This window comes from Melospiza melodia, chromosome 4, assembly GCF_035770615.1.
Source record: "Melospiza melodia melodia isolate bMelMel2 chromosome 4, bMelMel2.pri, whole genome shotgun sequence".
NCBI lineage: Eukaryota > Metazoa > Chordata > Aves > Passeriformes > Passerellidae > Melospiza > Melospiza melodia.
Window position 1 is genome coordinate 52,068,933 of NC_086197.1, and position 17,270 is coordinate 52,086,202.

At 38.8% G+C, this 17,270-nt stretch overlaps 1 protein-coding gene across 4 annotated transcripts in view; it reads right to left on the reverse strand.

Annotated features, from left to right (window-relative positions):
• LARGE1 (LARGE xylosyl- and glucuronyltransferase 1) overlaps nucleotides 1–17,270 on the reverse strand; it is a 284,069-nt gene that overhangs the window by 180,029 nt on the left and 86,770 nt on the right. For 3 of the 4 annotated variants that reach the window (XM_063154402.1, XM_063154401.1, XM_063154400.1), the window contains one exon: nucleotides 12,119–12,217. The exons of the other annotated variant lie outside the window; for it this stretch is intronic. In XM_063154402.1, the coding sequence (XP_063010472.1) occupies nucleotides 12,119–12,217 (99 nt within the window). The remainder of the gene's footprint in view (nucleotides 1–12,118; nucleotides 12,218–17,270) is intronic. 4 annotated transcript variants of the gene reach the window in all.

Genomic DNA, 17,270 nt, shown 5'->3' on the forward strand with positions numbered 1-17,270 from the left:
ACCCTGCCAGGAAGCAAGCAGGTGCTGGCTGAGAGACGAGACAGAACAGGATGGATCAGTCATGCAGATCACTTGGAAAGGCCTCTGCTCTCCTCCAGCGCTTTTTCAGTCCCTTTACTGTTAGGGTTCCCTTCTTGCCTCTGCTTCTATCAGGCTGACCATTATCTCTGTAACTTTGGTGATGGGTAATGGCAGCTTTGAATGCAGACACACCAGAGATGTTTCCATTAACTAATTCAGACACTGACACCAGTAAGGCTAGATCACTTCAGGCTGTACACAGACTCCCAAAATATCCATATTCCACCTTACCTACAGCAGAGGATACTGCATATGTGACAGCAATTCTTCAACTGTACTTCTAAAATGCGATGTAGACATACATTGAGTTTTGATATCCTGTCACAATTGCTTTATTTGAATTGCTTTATTTCTATAAAACATCTGAAAATCTCCCTCCTCGCACCCCTTTTCCCTTTAATCATAAATGACTGAAAAAGAGACAGCTTCTTCTCCCTGTAAAGGAAAATCATGTATTATCTTTTATTTATTCTTAGCTGCAGTGAAATAACACTTAAACCATCTGGCAACTAGCTGAAACTAAGGACAAACACCCTCCACTAATAGTTCAATCAGTGAATGTTTTGAGTTAGAAGAGACCTTTAAAGGTCATCTAGTCCCATACCCTTGCAGTGGGCTGGGACATCAATCACTAGGTTCAGGTTGCTTCAAAGCCCTATCCGACCTGGCCCTGAATGCTTCTGAATATGGGGCATGCACAACTTCTCTGGGAAACCTGTTCCAGCAGGAAAAAGACTATAAGTAAGCAGAGAGAAGCAGGACATAGATTTGTGAAAAAATTTTTAACTATCTTGTTTTCTCGTTTCTCTTAACAGGCCATATGATTTCTCATCACATTTTATTCAGTGAAAGCCCTAAATACAAGCATCTAAGTTTGTGCAAATAAAACAGATGCAAAAACCCCACATAGCTGAGTAGTAGGAAAAAAAGAACAGAAAGCTACATTGGTCAGAAGTTTACTCATAAAGGGGATAATTAATGACAAGAAAGTGTCCCAAAACAAAAACATAAAATGCAGTCAGTGGTTTTGGTTTTTGGGTTTTCTCTAGTTTTGTTTTTTATGTTAAGCATAGCTAAGCTGATATTTAGAGAGCAGAATATGCAGCATAGGAAAGCATTAGACAGGCTGAACTATGCCCATCTGACTTGCATGGATTCTCAAGTCTGAAATGTCTTCCTTGTATAGAAAGGAAAATCTGAACCATATTGGATCTTATCTGTTTTAACTGGGGGGATGCAACACTCTTCTTTTACTTTCATTTCCTGGCTCCTTGGGTCCTTCAGACAGAACACATAACTTTGCTGAACAATGTTGCTTGGTTTCACATCTCAAAAATAACCCCTTTTTTTTTTTTCTAGTGAAAATCAATTTAAAAAAAAGAAAGCAAATGATGCAATTTTTTTAAAGAGAGAGAACAAAAAGTAATGATGTACATGTGCAGGGAAACTAGCAGTGGTTAAAATTTTCTGGTAACATCATCATTGGTGCTGAACAAGGAACACAAACACTGTCAGAGATATAGTAGAATACCAGCCCCTACTCCCACTAGGCAGCACTGCAGATATGTCCCCAGGAATCCAGTAATGGAACAGAGAAAATTGAACATATGTGACAGAGAGAGAGTGAAATGAAGCATAAAGAAGTGCCACACAAAAGGCTTAAAAGGCTTCAAGGTGTGAAACACTGAGGAAGAAGTCAGAGCATGAGGGATGTGTGAACCAGCGCAAGTGCAAACTGAAAACAGGTACAGGATTGTGGCATTCACATTCCCTGAAAAAATCCCTTCACCCAGGATTTTTCTCCTGGGAAGCTGAGAAGCCTCAGAGAAAAGGAAAACAATTCTTATCTCATTGGCTTCTCCTGTGTTTTGCTCCTTTGGAATGTGTTTGGAGATGGTTTACCCACAGGTGATTGTTTCATTTGCTTCTGGTGTGAGTTGTTTTGACTCATTGGCCAACTGGGGCCAAGCTGTGTCGAGACCCTGGAAAGAGTCACGAGTTTTCATTATTATCTTTTCAGCATTCAGTAAGTATCCTTTCTGTATTCTATAGTATAGTATAGTATTCTTTAATATCATTCCTTAAGATAATATAGTATTATAAAGTAATAAATTAGCCTTCTGAGAACATGGAGTCAGATTCATCATTCCTGCCTTCGTTGGGGCATTCTCTGCAAATACAATACACAATTTTGAGCAAGCGAGGCTGAAAGTGATAGAGAGCAAGCAAGCACAAATGTGAAAGAGAAAACAGGGGTGCAGGTGAGCATTCAAGTGAGCAACAGAGCACAGCAGTGACAGGCTGTGATGCAGTAAGAAATGGTGAAAGTAGTTAAACTGAAAACAGTTCCAATTAATTTCTTTTTTGTTGCTGTTTTTACCCTCATCATTGATCAGAAAAGAGAGTTTTAAATGAAAAACACTCCAGACAACCCTGTGAGAAAGAAACAAAAGCCACAGTGATCACTAAGAATTATCAATAAACAAGGCACTGGGAAATTGCTTTCAATTGTGTCCAGTAAGCTGAGTAGTCAGAGTGACCATTCAGTGTGTTTTTTGGAAAAGAGCAGAGCAGAAGAAAGGGCAACAAGTAACTTCAAAAGAGCAACTGAGCACTTAATTCTCCCTTCTCAGATGAACTGCTCTTGTCACAGTCTACTATGAAGCCAAACATACGTACAGAATCACAATAAAGCCTTCAGCAAGGAATTAGGAACACAGAAATTATGGACTACAGACATCAGGTACAACTATCTGTAAGGCATGACTAAATAAGAGGTCTACCACTGTGTTGGGTTTGCATGACAAGGTTTTGGTAGTGGGGTGACTCATGAGCCTTTTGTTATCTTTCCCCTGTTCAGCTGAGGAGAAGAGTGAAGGTGACTTCAGCGGGCAGTCAGTGAAGGTTACCCCACCAGAACACAGCTGCAGTTACATAAAAGTATGAAACCAGAAAATATTTCCCCATTCAAAAGAATTCAAGTTTCAAAAGAAACTTTAAAGAAACAGAGGTATTCCAGTACTTATCTGGATAACAACAGTTATGGTGGTCCAATTACTGTGCTTATTCTGGTAACAGTCTTGATGCATCACCTCTTTCTTTCCCTCTTTATCACACAGACTACAGGATACCTTTTTTAAACGGGTACTACTTCCAAGAGTTTCAAGAAAATTCCCACCTATGTAAGATGTAGAAAAAAGAGGAAGCTATTTCATTTCATGGGGTTAATGGCAGAGAAACTGCTTGTTATGGTTTTTTGAAGACAGCCTCAAGTTCATTAGATTTTAAGAGTATTAAAGCCAAGAGGCTGGATGACTTCCCCATGGGCACTCAAACTCTCAAAAAAGAGTTATTTCATTTAACCTTTTGACAGTCATATTTATTTTACACAATAAATGTAATTTGTCATATTCACAAAAAACTGTAATAAAAGATTTCCATGAATTCATTTATATCTTGGAGGTAAATGAAGGTTTACATGGTGAACAAATAACTCATTAGTGTTTATCTAGTCTCAAATTTGGATTTCATGAACCAGGTTTCATCAACATCAACCTTTATCAAAAACTACATACAGAATATATTATAAATAATATGTAGCATAGCAGGTTGCTAATGATTTCCTCTGGGGTTATGAAGGTTTCATTCTCCTTCCCATCTGTCTTCCTCTCACATATTCTCTGTCCTCTCTCCAGCTGCTCTTTCTGTGGTGGTTTGGGTTTTTTTCCCTTCTTAATTTCTAATTCCATTATCCCAGAGGTGCTACCGCTGTGGCTGATGGGCTCGGCCTTGGCCAGGGGCAGGTTCTTCCTGGAGCTGGCTGGCACAGGCTCTGTTGGACATAAGGAGAGCTCCTCAGGGAAGTCACTCACCCCTGTAACTCCCCACACTACCAAAACTTGGTCACACACACACACACACACACACTCCCCAAATAAACCCTGAACCACCCACTTCGAAAGAAATCCATTTTCTCACATAAGTGCACCCAAGAGCTTTGAGTAGTTCATGTTACACAGTGAGACTGTCACTCAAAAAAGCATTCCTAAAGCTTAACAGCATTCATTTTTCTCCATCAACACTTCTTTGCCTTTGCCTAAAAAGGCTGGTGAGACTAATTAGTTCCCAACACTCCACTATTGTTAACAATAATATTACCTAGCCTATAGAGCATTTTTCATCAGTAGATCAAAAAGTGCTTAGGAAATAAGCCAAGTGTCATTACCTCATCAAGTAATAACCACTAAATAATCAGCTCTGCTTCTGCTTTAATCCTTAAAAATGGTGTTTTAAAATCATGAAGAAGCCAAAACATAATCTCCAAATAATACACCTTCTCTAGCAAAGGAGATTATTTATTTCCTGTTCAGTGGAACCTAAGAGAGCTCCATGAAGCAAATAGTGAATATATTTGCAAAGATATCACATAGGATTAGAAGGGACCTTTGCAGTTATAGAGCTCAGGCCCAGTTGTCCCAGGTTGAAATATCATATAAGCCCTTTCTTAAACAGCTTGAGTTTTGCATTAAAACTAGCGAGAGTTATTTTTCATTAATACCACAGAGAGACTGTGTCAGAAACACACTGATCTGATGAACAGATATTTTCTTCCTATTTGCATTCCTAAATGCACTATTGATCTGATAAAACACATTTGTCTTGGTATTAACAGTATCTGCTTGTGTGAAAAGCTCTGTCCTGTCTTGTGTATTTAGAAAGTTCTCAATCTGGTAAAGGAAAGGAAAAAACAATTAAGTCTCCCATCCTAATATCTAGCAAAGCCTTTCAAGTTGTGCCTGTGGCTATTGATATCATATATACATCACCAACTATCCCCCAGTATCAAATACAACTTTACTAGAAATATTTATTATTCAAAGTCCAAGATCCAGTTCCAGATGGTCACCTAAGAATCCACTATAGTGTATTAAGACTACACTTTTCCAAGGTGCCTTAGATTACACTTACCAACACTGATTTTAATTTGTCACTGTACTGCTCTGCTCTAAAAACATCTGCGGTGATGATTCCACAACTCCTGTTCACAATCTATCAGGACACAGAACTCTCTTCTGTTTAGAGCTACTTCTCCTCTTGTCTAATTCCACCTAAATCTCCCATTGCTACAATTTCAGGCTGTAACTTGCTATGTTCTGAACAAATCCACTTTTGTATGCAATGGAAAGTCTAGCCAGCTTGCAGCATTGAATACAAATGTGCAGTCCTTGTCTTCCTGAGAATTTCACTATTTATCAACCTTTCTCTCTTTGAACAGCTAGAGAAGAGGACTGACCTTCTACCATATGCTTTAGGACTGTACTAAGAGAACCTTCTCAACAAACATCCTCAGAAATAATAATTCAAACATCTTGCATTACTGCTTATGTGAAGTTCTGATCTGTTTTACCCTACCTTTGCTATCTGAATAAACAAAGATCTTCACACTTACATTTTTTCTCCCATACCCATAAGCTGGCAATTTGGTAACAACATTCTGCTGTTATCTTTAGACACAATCTACAGTATTAAAGAGGAATGTGGTTTTTCCCGTAGTCTGGAATCTCAAAGCCATTCTTTCATTGAACAGGACATCCTGAAACAATATTGATTCTCTTAGTTCCATCTCTTTTTTCCTTTTCCTCTGTTCTAGTATCCAGAAATGTACTCTGCCTTTTATATGAATAGAAAATAATTAACCAAAACTTGAGTGTTATAGTTACTTCTTCAGTTTTTTTGTAGTACACTGGAACTGCGCATTAGAGTACACAGGCAGAATATGAACTCCTTATCAAGTTGCAGTCATTGTCTTTTCATTATTCTTCATATTATTTTTAACCACATAGCCATCAGTAGCCTTCCTAGAAGGTTGATGTATAGCCTCTGCTCTTGAATTAGACTAATAATAGAAAGTACTAGGAGGTCTAAAGAGATTTGAATTAGCCTTAAATAGTCCTTCCACTATCAGCCACCACCAAAAATGCCTCACTTACAGGATCACTTTTCTCTTTTCTCTTTAATATATTGCTCATCTAATGTTGCACTTGCTCCTGAGAGGGCCAAATAAGCTGATTATCCATATTCCTTGTAACATCAAATTCTCTCTTAACGATTATTAATAATTTCCTACAGTTTTAAAACATTGATTCAGTTAAATCCATAAACAGTTGATGAGTACCAAATATAAATCATCAATTTGCAAGTTTGACTGGTAGCTTTTATGTTCTGAATAGGTTTCACATTGAAAAATTTCCTGTAATTGCAAAAGATACAAACCTAATGAATAATTTTGAAGGTCCACATTTTCATGGTGCTGAATCTTTTCACACATACATGATGCTCAAATACAAGAATAGTGTGCAGCCCAGTGAGGCTGCTTTTAGTGATCCTGCAAATGATGCTTTCAGAACAGAACTCCATGTCTTCCTGACTCCTCAAGGTAATACCTTCTCTTTTCCATATGAATCCACTGTTTTATTTCATTCCACTACTTGCAATGCATCATAACTTGTCCTTTGTCTTGTCTTCCTGCCTGGATTATTACTAAAGAAAGCCAGCTTGCAACTCCATTCAGCTTGGAGTTTATGACAAGTGACAGTAACACCTGAGAACTGTTCCTTCCTCACTCTCATTCATTAGCTCCTCTATTCATAATTAAAGTCTCACTTTCTCAGTTTTCACCATACCATTAGAACTTCTTTTCTGTGAGATCCATTAAAAACAGGTTCCAACTCTCAACAATTCTGTTTGTGATTCCTACTCTCACTTACTGCAAATGATTCTTCCAACAAGTGTCACATGAAATTACCACAGATGATTTTTCCACCAGTGGAAGTCTTCCATTACTTGTCTGCCACTAACCAGAAGCTTTTTCACCACAGCTCCTAGATCAAGCACCTTACTTTAGTGCAATCAAACAGTAATTAGCAGGAAAACAATCCCTGTCCAGAAATGGCTAAGATTATTCCAATCTTACATGCAGCCAAACAATGTGCCAGGACCTTAGCGGAGTATTTCTAAACATGATTCAAATAATATGTTTTTTCTGTTCGTTGTAATGTAATGATGGATATGCAAGGTAAACAACTGTTAGCTATTAAATATATAAGTCTATTTAAATATGCAAATGTTTTTTCCAAACAACTTGTTTGCAAGGGCAATACCTTGTCCTTAATAAAACAATTAAAGAAATTGCAAGTCTCATCCTCCTCTACACATCAGATGTATTCATAGATTGCTGTATGGTGTAAATATTTTTTCTCCCAAAATTACCATTATGCTTTGCTTCAGGCTGACAATGCCATTCTAGATATGCCTCCCCTGAATCAACCTGCAAATTAAATTGAAGAAAAACAGCAGTACTGTTGCAGATTTGTTGGTGGAAAGGGTTCTGCCTTTTCTTTGGTGGTAGCAATTGCAATGTGTAAATTTTTTTTTAAGCTAATATCTAGACTTACTGGCCTTTTGTGTGTGTAGTCTCCAAGATGAAAAAGTGGCTACTAACAGCAAAAAACTTCTTTTAAAAAGGACCATTTCTAATACAGCTCAGCAAGTTTCTGCGACTTGAAAACTTCAGAGGCCTGCTGAAGTTCCAAGGTTCATCCCAAGTGACCAATATAGATAGAGGCCTTTTAGGAAGCTAAAATAGTGCAGCTACACAAGAGTCTTCCTGGCAATATAGAATAAATCAAAACCTCCAGTACAGAAAAGTACCAGGCTGGGAAGCCAGATTTTCTAAGAGATTTTAAAAGGCAGAATTCTGGATTAAAGATCTCAGGTGCTCAGCCTGAGCCTCTTCAAGTTTGAAGGGACCTGTTTTTCAAACAGGAGAAACACTGACTCAAAACCAGGCAGCCAGAGCCAGAAATGCAAGAATGGCAGCATCCACAATTGCGACCCGCTTAAAATGCTACTTGAGTGTTGTTGCAGCTGGTGGATGAACCCACCAGGGGAGGGACTATGTTAGATCTGCTATTTACAAACAGAGATGGGCTGGTGGGAGATGTGGTGGTTGGAGGTCATTTGGGGCAGAGTGATCATGAAATAATAGAGTTCTCAATACTTGGTGAAGTCAGGAAGAGCACCAGTAAAACTCTTGCACTGGACTTCCGGAGGGCAGACTTTGGCCTGTTCAGGAGACTTATTCAGAGCGTCCCTTGGGAAGCAGCCCTTAAAAACAAAGGAGTTCAGGAAGGGTGGGCATACTTCAAAACAGAGATCTTGAGGGCGCAGGAACAGACCATCCCTGTGTCCCGAAAGATCAGTCAACGGGGTAAACGTCCAGCCTGGCTGGGAAAGGAGGTCTTGGAGAAACTTAAGAATAAAAAGAGGATGTATCAGCGTTGGAAGAAGGGTCAGGTCTCTAAGGAAGTATTCAAGAGGGCTGCTAGAGTATGCAGAAAGAAAATTAGGGAGGCCAAAGCTCAGTTTGAACTCAGAATGGCGACTACTGTTAAAGATAATAAAAAATGTTTTTATAAATATATTAATGGTAGGAAGAAAAGTAAGACCAGCCTTTGTTCTTTATTGGACAAAGGTGGGAACTTAGTATCTGCAGATGAGGAGAAGGCAGAAGTATTTAATGCCTATTTTGCCTCAGTTTTTAATGGGAAGATGACTTGCCCTCAAGACATCTGCCCGTCTGGGCTGGCTGATGGTGTCAGGGAGCAGAATGGTCCCCACATTATCCAAGAGGAGGCTGTCATAGAACTACTGAAATGCTTGGATACTCATAAATCTATGGGACCAGACGGGATCCACCCCAGGGTAATGAGAGATCTGGCAAATGAGTTTGCAAAGCCACTCTCCATCATTTACCAACAGTCATGGTTTACTGGTGAGGTTCCGGCAATTACAGACCAGTCAGCCTGACCTCTATACCTGGCAAAATAATGGAACAGTTTATATTATGCGCCATCATGCAAAATTTGCAGGATGGCCAGGGTATCAGACCCAGCCAGCATGGATTTAGGAGGGGTAGATCATGTCTGACTAACCTGGTCACCTTTTATGACCAGGTAACCAGGCTAGTGGATGCAGGGAAGGCTGTAGATGTTGTTTACTTGGATTTCAGCAAGGCCTTTGACACTGTCTCCCATAGCTTACTCCTAGACAAACTTGCAGGCCGTGGTCTGGACAGGAAAACCCTTTGCTGGGTTCAGAACTGGCTGGATGGCCGGGCTCAGAGAGTGGTGGTGAATGGTGTTGCATCCAGCTGGCGACCAGTCACCAGTGGTGTCCCTCAGGGGTCTGTGCTGGGGCCAGTTCTGTTCAATATTTTTACTGACGACATGGATGAGGGTTTAGAGTCTTTTATTAGTAAATTTGCTGAAGATACTAAATTGGGAATGTGTGTAGATCTGCTAGAGGGACGTAGGGCTCTGCAGAGAGATTTGGAACTGTTGGATGGATGGGCAGAATCAAATGGGATTAACTTCAATAAGTCCAAGTGCCAAGTCCTGCACTTCGGCCACAATAACCCCCTGCACCGATACAAGCTGGGGACGGTGTAGCTGGACAGTGCTCAGGTGGAAAGGGACCTGGGGGTGCTGGTTGACAGTTGATTGCATATGAGCCAGCAGTGTGCCCAGGTGGCCAAGAGGGCCAATGGCATCCTGGCCAGTATCAGGAATGGTGTGGCCAGCAGGAGCAGGGAGGTCATTCTTCCCCTGTACTCGGCACTGGTGAGGCCTCACTTGGAGTATTGTATCCAGTTCTGGGCCCCTCACTTTAGGAGGGATGTTGAGTTGCTTGAGCATGTCCAGAGGAGAGCAACGAGGCTGGTGAGGGGCTTGGAGTACAAGCCATATGAAGAACGACTGAGGGAGCTGGGGTTGTTCAGCCTGGAGAAAAGGAGACTAAGGGGTGACCTCATCACTCTCTACAACTTCCTGAAGGGTGGCTGTGGTGAGCTGGGGGTCAGTCTCTTTTTCCAGGCGACAACAGATAGAACAAGAGGACACAGTCTCAAGCTGCATCAAGGGAGATGCAAGTTAGAATTAAGAAGGAAGTATTTTACAGAAAGAGTGGTCAGATACTGGAATCATTTACCCAGTGAGGTGGTGGAGTCATCATCCCTCGAAGAGTTCAAAAAAAGACTGGATGTGGCACTTGCTGCCATGATCTAGTTGAATTGTTAGAACATGGGTTGGACTTGATGATCTTACAGGTCTCTTCCAGCCTTGAATTTCTGAGATTCTGTGATTCTGTGAGTGATTTCACATCATGTGCTGTTCAAATTAAACTGCAACCTCATTGTTCAACCAACAAATCCACATGTCCACACATCCACAACCTCATACATGAGGTCTATCTGAAGACCACAGAAAAGACTAACCATTTTTCTTTTGTGCTGTGTGTTGCTTTATCTTAGTCTGATCTGCCCTTTTCTAACTTATAAAACTGTAATCTTCTCCTGCTCCTAATGGAGACCCTCTCCTTCTAAAACCTCTTAGAAGCTGACAAAACTCCAGAAATAGGGGGATATGCAGATTGCACATTATCACCTATCAATACTTTGTTAGCATTCAAAAACACAATCACGGGGACTATATGCGGTGCTTTTTATTAAGAGCTCTGGGAATTGGGGTATATTCAACCCAAATCTGACTCCAACCATACATCCGAAATGATCATGTTTTATACTCTATCGTTACATAACTTTCATGTTAATTATTAAACTTATATTGTTCTATTGTATACATAAATTTAGTCCCTCTCAGCATAGTTTCTCACTATTCTTCTTATGGTTATATAATAATTACATTTAATTACTAAACAATCATCACATGTAACAATTATATAATTTATCATACTGCTTACGCAGGTGCAGTTGATCTGGGAAAGCACAAAGCCTAACATTTTTAGATTCTATCTTTAACTTTTTCCAGGGTTCCACTATCAACTTCACTGTCTGGTTGTAGTTAACAGGTGACAGGAGTAGCATCATCTCAGAGAAGAATTTTAATTAAGTTTAGGGCTTCTCTGTAAGGTAAGTTTGTGCCAGTCTGAGACATGCCATTTTGAACAGCAACTGCTATGTCCAACTAGTCGACTACCCCACACGAGTGCTTTTATCAGTACAGATGGCATTTTGGAAGCTGTTTTATGAAGTTTTCAATGTGGACTCTTTCTTGTCATTCCCTAATTCAGTGGGCTCCACATCATCCATGCTGCACCACAAATCTAACCACACTTCTCAGGCACAAATAAATGCATATAAACAGGAGGTGAGGACAAGGAGGATATGGAATTTTTTAAGGGGAGCAGGTAGTCACATACCAAAACAACAACTCCCATAGTTTTCAGTATCTTGACTTAACCCATCTTCCTCCTGAATACAGTAAAAACCATGAGTCCCTTAAGTAGCTTTGTTCAAGAAATAACTTTCTTCTCTCCATCTCCTCACAGTGGTCTTCAATTAAAGTCTAAAATGATGAAATCCTCTGAGATTGACAGAGGAAATAAAAGAAGAGAAACCACTGAAATGCATCTTCAGAAGCAGGTTATTAAATGTCCCACAGACATTGGTGCAAGTGGCAGCCACCAGAGCTTAGTGGAAAAAAGAGCAGAAAATTAAACTTCTCATTGGGTCTGATGATGATTAATCTCTTCTCTGGTGAGCTGAAACTGCTTAATCTTTGCTATTAATATCACATCACTGAGGCACGCGTATGGCAGCTGAAAGGGAGCATATGCAAACAGTTAAAACTGGGGAGAGGAAATAAAGACTGCAAATAACAACAGGGGAACGTTCTGCTCTTAAGTCTCTTAAAAGCAAGAAACTCAGTATGAAGCAGAGAGTCACCATCAGCAACTCTGAAGTCAGGTTACTATGAGGCAGCTCATGGGCAAACAAAGTCATGCAATTTAAAGCAGATAAATAGTAGGTTTCAATCATTTGGTTAAATGACTGCATTTGCATTCTACGGGAAAGATCACTTAATTCATCACATCTCCACTCAAGTGTACATGAACAAGCAACTAATGCCTTCACCCAACTCAAATAAGTCAGATAATTGTTATTTTCAAACTTACTTACCTCTGTGTATATTGGCAAAGCTTTGAAGAAAGTTAGCTGGAGTTCCCTGGAAACCAGCAATTATGTGTAGCTGTGCAGATGGATTTGTAAACTTGGTTCCTATAAGAATAGTATAGAAAATGTAACCTCACTGTTGAGATTTTTACTTTAAACCCTTCGGGGTTTGTAAAGCACTGAAGCAAGAGGTGAAACAGCTAAATCCATTATAGTTAATACTGCTAGAAAACATTCTGTGCATATTACATTTCAGACCAAAAGAATCCTTTGTTAAAGTCAGTGTGGATCCCTTGAGATACACATTATAACAGTTTGATTAGTAGAGAATAAAAAGCAGACTTTTATAGCATTCATTCATCCGAAAACAGTATTCCTGCTAAAGTTAACAAGCAAAATCACAGAGCTGGATTAAATGAAATCCAATGACAGGCAGGAAATACAGTGATGGTGAAATATTAAAGTGGTGATATGATTCCAATTAAATTCTAGAATGCTGAATGCCTTAACATTGGGAAAGAAATGGATGAGAAATCTTCCATGTTTTAATGCTCTAAAGGTAAATTGTAAACACAACAGTGATTTTATGTTTTATTTGGAAAATTGAGAATACAATACTGATAGATTTTAAGTTTATAAGCCTTGATCCCATGAATCAAGGCCAAATTAGTGCTGAAATACATCTTTCTTCTTAAATTTAATAACCATGCTTAACCTGCAATTGAAACTGTGATTTGATCCTTTCTGAAGGGTTATTTTTTCACAACTAAAAAAGTACACTAACCTGGAGCCCAAAACAAATATTTTGCTTGGGAAATTAGTTTTTCTGGACTGGGATGGCAACTGATCATCCTGATAACTAGCTTCTACTAGCTATGGGAAGATTAGCAATTATCCTATGAATTTATCTCTTTTTTTAAACAGCTATAAGTTGTGAGGGCTGTAGCACTGTAGCACTCTCATCTATAGTCCTCAAGGTGATATTTTTGCAGTGCACTTTATGTACTGCTACATCTCATAATCATGATTATTCACTTTACAGGAAACTGAAACTGTTAAAATGATCCTTTTCTGGTTTTTTCCCTATCATCTACTTCTTGTCTCTCACGTCTTACTTTGAAGCCAGAAATATCTGGACAGAAATTAAAGCATGTATTTTTTAACAAGACAGAATAATTTATTCAGAGAAGTGCTAGAATCCTCCACCAGCTTTAAAATCAATTGCAGAAATCTGGCTAGAAGAACAGCTCTGGTTTATCTGGAACACATGGGTCAGATGCAGGAATTACCAGCCAGCATTATTCTATCAATTCTACAACATAAAACAGCCTGTGCAATGTGAGAGACATTGACTGTTAACAGTCACTATGATGGTAAAAACCTACAAATCTTCAAGCAGTAACTGTTCTGTGTAATTTTGAGAAGAATCTACAAATTTGTCTGTCCATTTTGAAACAAATTAAACAAAGACTGTTGCAACTAGTCTAGGAGAGATGCAATTTCACATAAATAAGGAAAGGTGAAGGACAAAGGAGAAAAAATTGTAGGGAAACAAAATGTTGGGGAGAAACACAACAATTTCGGGGTATTTTTTTTTCACCCTACTTAAATCAAGGGGCGAAAAAAATCATATAAGAAACTGATAACTTTCACACTTCTTTATTCCAGCAATTCCCCCAAGTGCTTTTCAACATAGGAGAATAATACCATCCTATTAGCTATGGCTTTATTTCAGCTCCAGAAATAATCTATATATTACAGAAATGGTATGCAACATTCTTTAATTTTAAACTACATTATGACAACCCCAATCCTGTGTCTATGAGCCAAATGAAGATCCTAGTGCAGCACCAACATTCAGCTATAACTGCACTGGGTTTAGACTTCTTAGGAAGAACAATAATCACTAGGAAGACGTAGGGGCCCAGGCTTCAGTGGCCAGATAAGAGTCCACAAGCTGCCCAGGCTTCCCCTGCTGCTCATGGTGGTCCAGGCATCTCCACCCCTGACAGGGCCTGTGCTTGCTCAACAACAGCCAACACAAGCAGGGCTGACTGCGCTAGAACCACACTTTCAGTTCATTCTCTATATACACATTTCTGGTTTTCTAATCAGGACCCTGGTGTGTTACTAACTTAGAGCTTGTAAGCTGCTCCAGGTGTTTAAAAGCTTTTATTGGTGGTGGTGATTTCACTGGGCATTTCAGAAGTTTGGGAAGCACTATGCAAAGAACAAACCACACACCTCTTCTCTATAATAGGTACAGACATTACTACAAGTTCATTGGTAAAAGTATCTCATAGTGAAACACTTCATTTATACAGTAAAATATTTTAACTGGGTCTATAATTATTTTTTAAAGTAAATATATACCAAACAAGCACAGTCTCCTTTGTATTGTGAATTTAATTTAGGAAAATGTGATGATTCTATAATTTTCTTTTTGCAATTTTAACTTCACTACTTTCAGCTCTCCACCCCAATTCCTCATCTCTGCAAACTCTGACATTCAGCAATTTGAAAGACAAAGAATCATAAAATTAAAAATAAAAAAAGGTTTAAAACCTTGATGTTTATTGATGTTTACATCCTGGACTTTGACCATTTCCCAGAATTATAGAGAATTTCAGTCATACCACAGGTTAGAAAGAATTATTATCACAGGATGGCTCAAATAGCTTGAACAGGGTTAAACTGGAAGAGAATCTCAGGCTAAAAATGTATCAGTCTTCAGGTCACCAACTTTTCCTCTTTCTGTTGGTATGCACAAAGCTGAGTGAACCACGATGACTGCTGTCAGGCTATGTTTTTGAATGCAGTTGTGCATGTCACTCAGTAGTCCAAGGATATCTAGATAGATTTTTAAAAAGTCTCTTTCAAGTCTAGAAACAAGAATTGCAAAGCAACACAAGAGAAGTAAAACTCTAAGGGAAGGAAAAAATTAATCAGCTGAACAGTTCAATGGCTGTCAATTCAAATGTCTGAAAAACATTTGAAAAGGGTACAGAAGGTTTAAATAAATGCGTTGAAGATACTGGTATTGTTACGCTAATCATACCTAAAACAAATCCACCCAAAATCAGGGTATCAACCTTCCCACTTAGTTGCTTTTAAATCATTCCAGAGCATAATCTGCAGAACATAAGTATGACTATACACAATGTATGAAGTAATTATTTGAATTTTTTTTTAACCAGACTCCTCCTCCTCCTAGTATTATATACACTTAAAAAAATATTCAAAATATGAGTTTCAAAAGTACTGAAAGGCACTTCAGATACTATTTGCTGTCTAACAAGACAGATTTTTATTTCAAACTTTTTCTTGATCTGAAAAACATCCCACAAATTTTAAATACAAAAAATTCAGAAAAATTGAACAGCCCAGATTAATTGTTTTGAGAATCAAAAAGAAAATTTTCATTTCAATCTTTTAAAGTATCTCTTTTTCAGATTTTTTTTTATCTTATGCTTATATATTTGTTGACCTGCTTGCCCCCAAAGCTCATTGATTAATTTCAAATTACTTTTTTAGAGGGAAAGAAGTCAAGAGGTAATGAAGCTTCTACAATTGCCAGGAACACAAAGAGACAGAGAGAGAGAGATGAGAGATGCCAAACATTTTACCATTGAGAAATACACTGCAGCAGGAGCTCAGGATTTATTTAGACACCAAGAGATCCATATGGGAGCTAGATTATATAAATTGTAGGAAAAGCAACTTCAACATCAATCAGCTGCATGGTATCAATCACAGCAAGTCAGGCTACATTAGTTCCAGCACACAAAGGAGTTCTGATGTACTTAAAATTGCACACTTTTTTTCAGAAAGCCAAGTGTTGCTTCTTGGGGTTTGTTTTTCAGTTTATTTTTAGCCAGATATTTAAGCTCACCTTGCTTTTCTGTTTTTATACTAAAAAACATGTTTTGACGATGAAGTGAGTAACTATCCATCTTTGAAACAGAGAAGGAATGATCAGGAAATAGCAGTCCTACTTTTAAGTCTTCCACACAGCCCTAACAGAATTTGGGCATCCAGATGTCCCTTCTTGGGAGAAATTTGCTCCCTTTTGTGTAATGCAACTTTTATAGATGGTATTTTTCCCAAAAGTTTGTTCAAAGAAGGAGAAAGACCAAGATGAAACAAAACTCTTGAGATTATATTCATTTAGCTGCTGTTCCACAGAAGCTGGGCCCTCACGCCTTTCAAAAAATTCCTTTTCATTCTGACCTTAATGTTTCGGCCAGAAATGACAAATTAAGAGCTGTTGAGGAAAAGAAAGCCAAGAGAAAACTGGTGTTTAGAAGCAAAGAAACATTCCATCCAACCATGAGATTGTACAGAGAACAAAGAAGGTAAGCCCACAGCTTACTTTGCTTTGCTGAAAGCATGTACTTAAAAATATGAGCATCAAAAGAAAACGTGTGCCCTGACTACTGCAATTCCAAAAAGAAATGCAGGCTTGCTTTCCCTTGGCACAGCACACTGACAGAAGAAGTGGCCATTGCAAGATTCAAGGTTTCTCCTGGGATGACAGGGTACTGGTTTAAGAATGTGAACTCCTGGCAAGCTGAAAAAACCCCAGCATTGACTTCAACATTCAACTTCAGCATTCCAGTGGGAACGGACATTACTAGCTAAGGATAAAATTGTATTGCAGAATTCTAAGTTTAATCAGAAAAAGGTTGAGAAGGAAAAAAAAAAAGTCCATGTTCCTCACTAACTCCACCATTTGACCTCCAAAAGCTTCTCATGGCCATCGTGTATTTTGGCTTACACTCCTGGTGCAAGGCCATTCTTGTTATGGTACAGAAACTACTTCAAATTTCCTGTCACTGCTCACAAGAAGGCTATTTATTTATAAAATGGGGAGTCAAATTCTTTCCATATTCACCTAATTTTATTTTCTTAGTCATGGACATATAAGGCTTCTCCAGTCTGTAAAAAAAAAAAACATAGGATCACTGACTCCTCAGTTAAAGATGATGAGCAGAGAACGAGCTCTCCAGCTTTCACAGCATGGACCTTCTGCTCCTTTATCAGCATTCTGTATAGCCAAATCAGCAGGGTTTCATAGAAGGACAAGTTTTCCAGGAGCAGCAAAACTTCTAATAAGCCTGAGGTCCTTGCTATCATAATTGATGGCACTCTGGTAGGA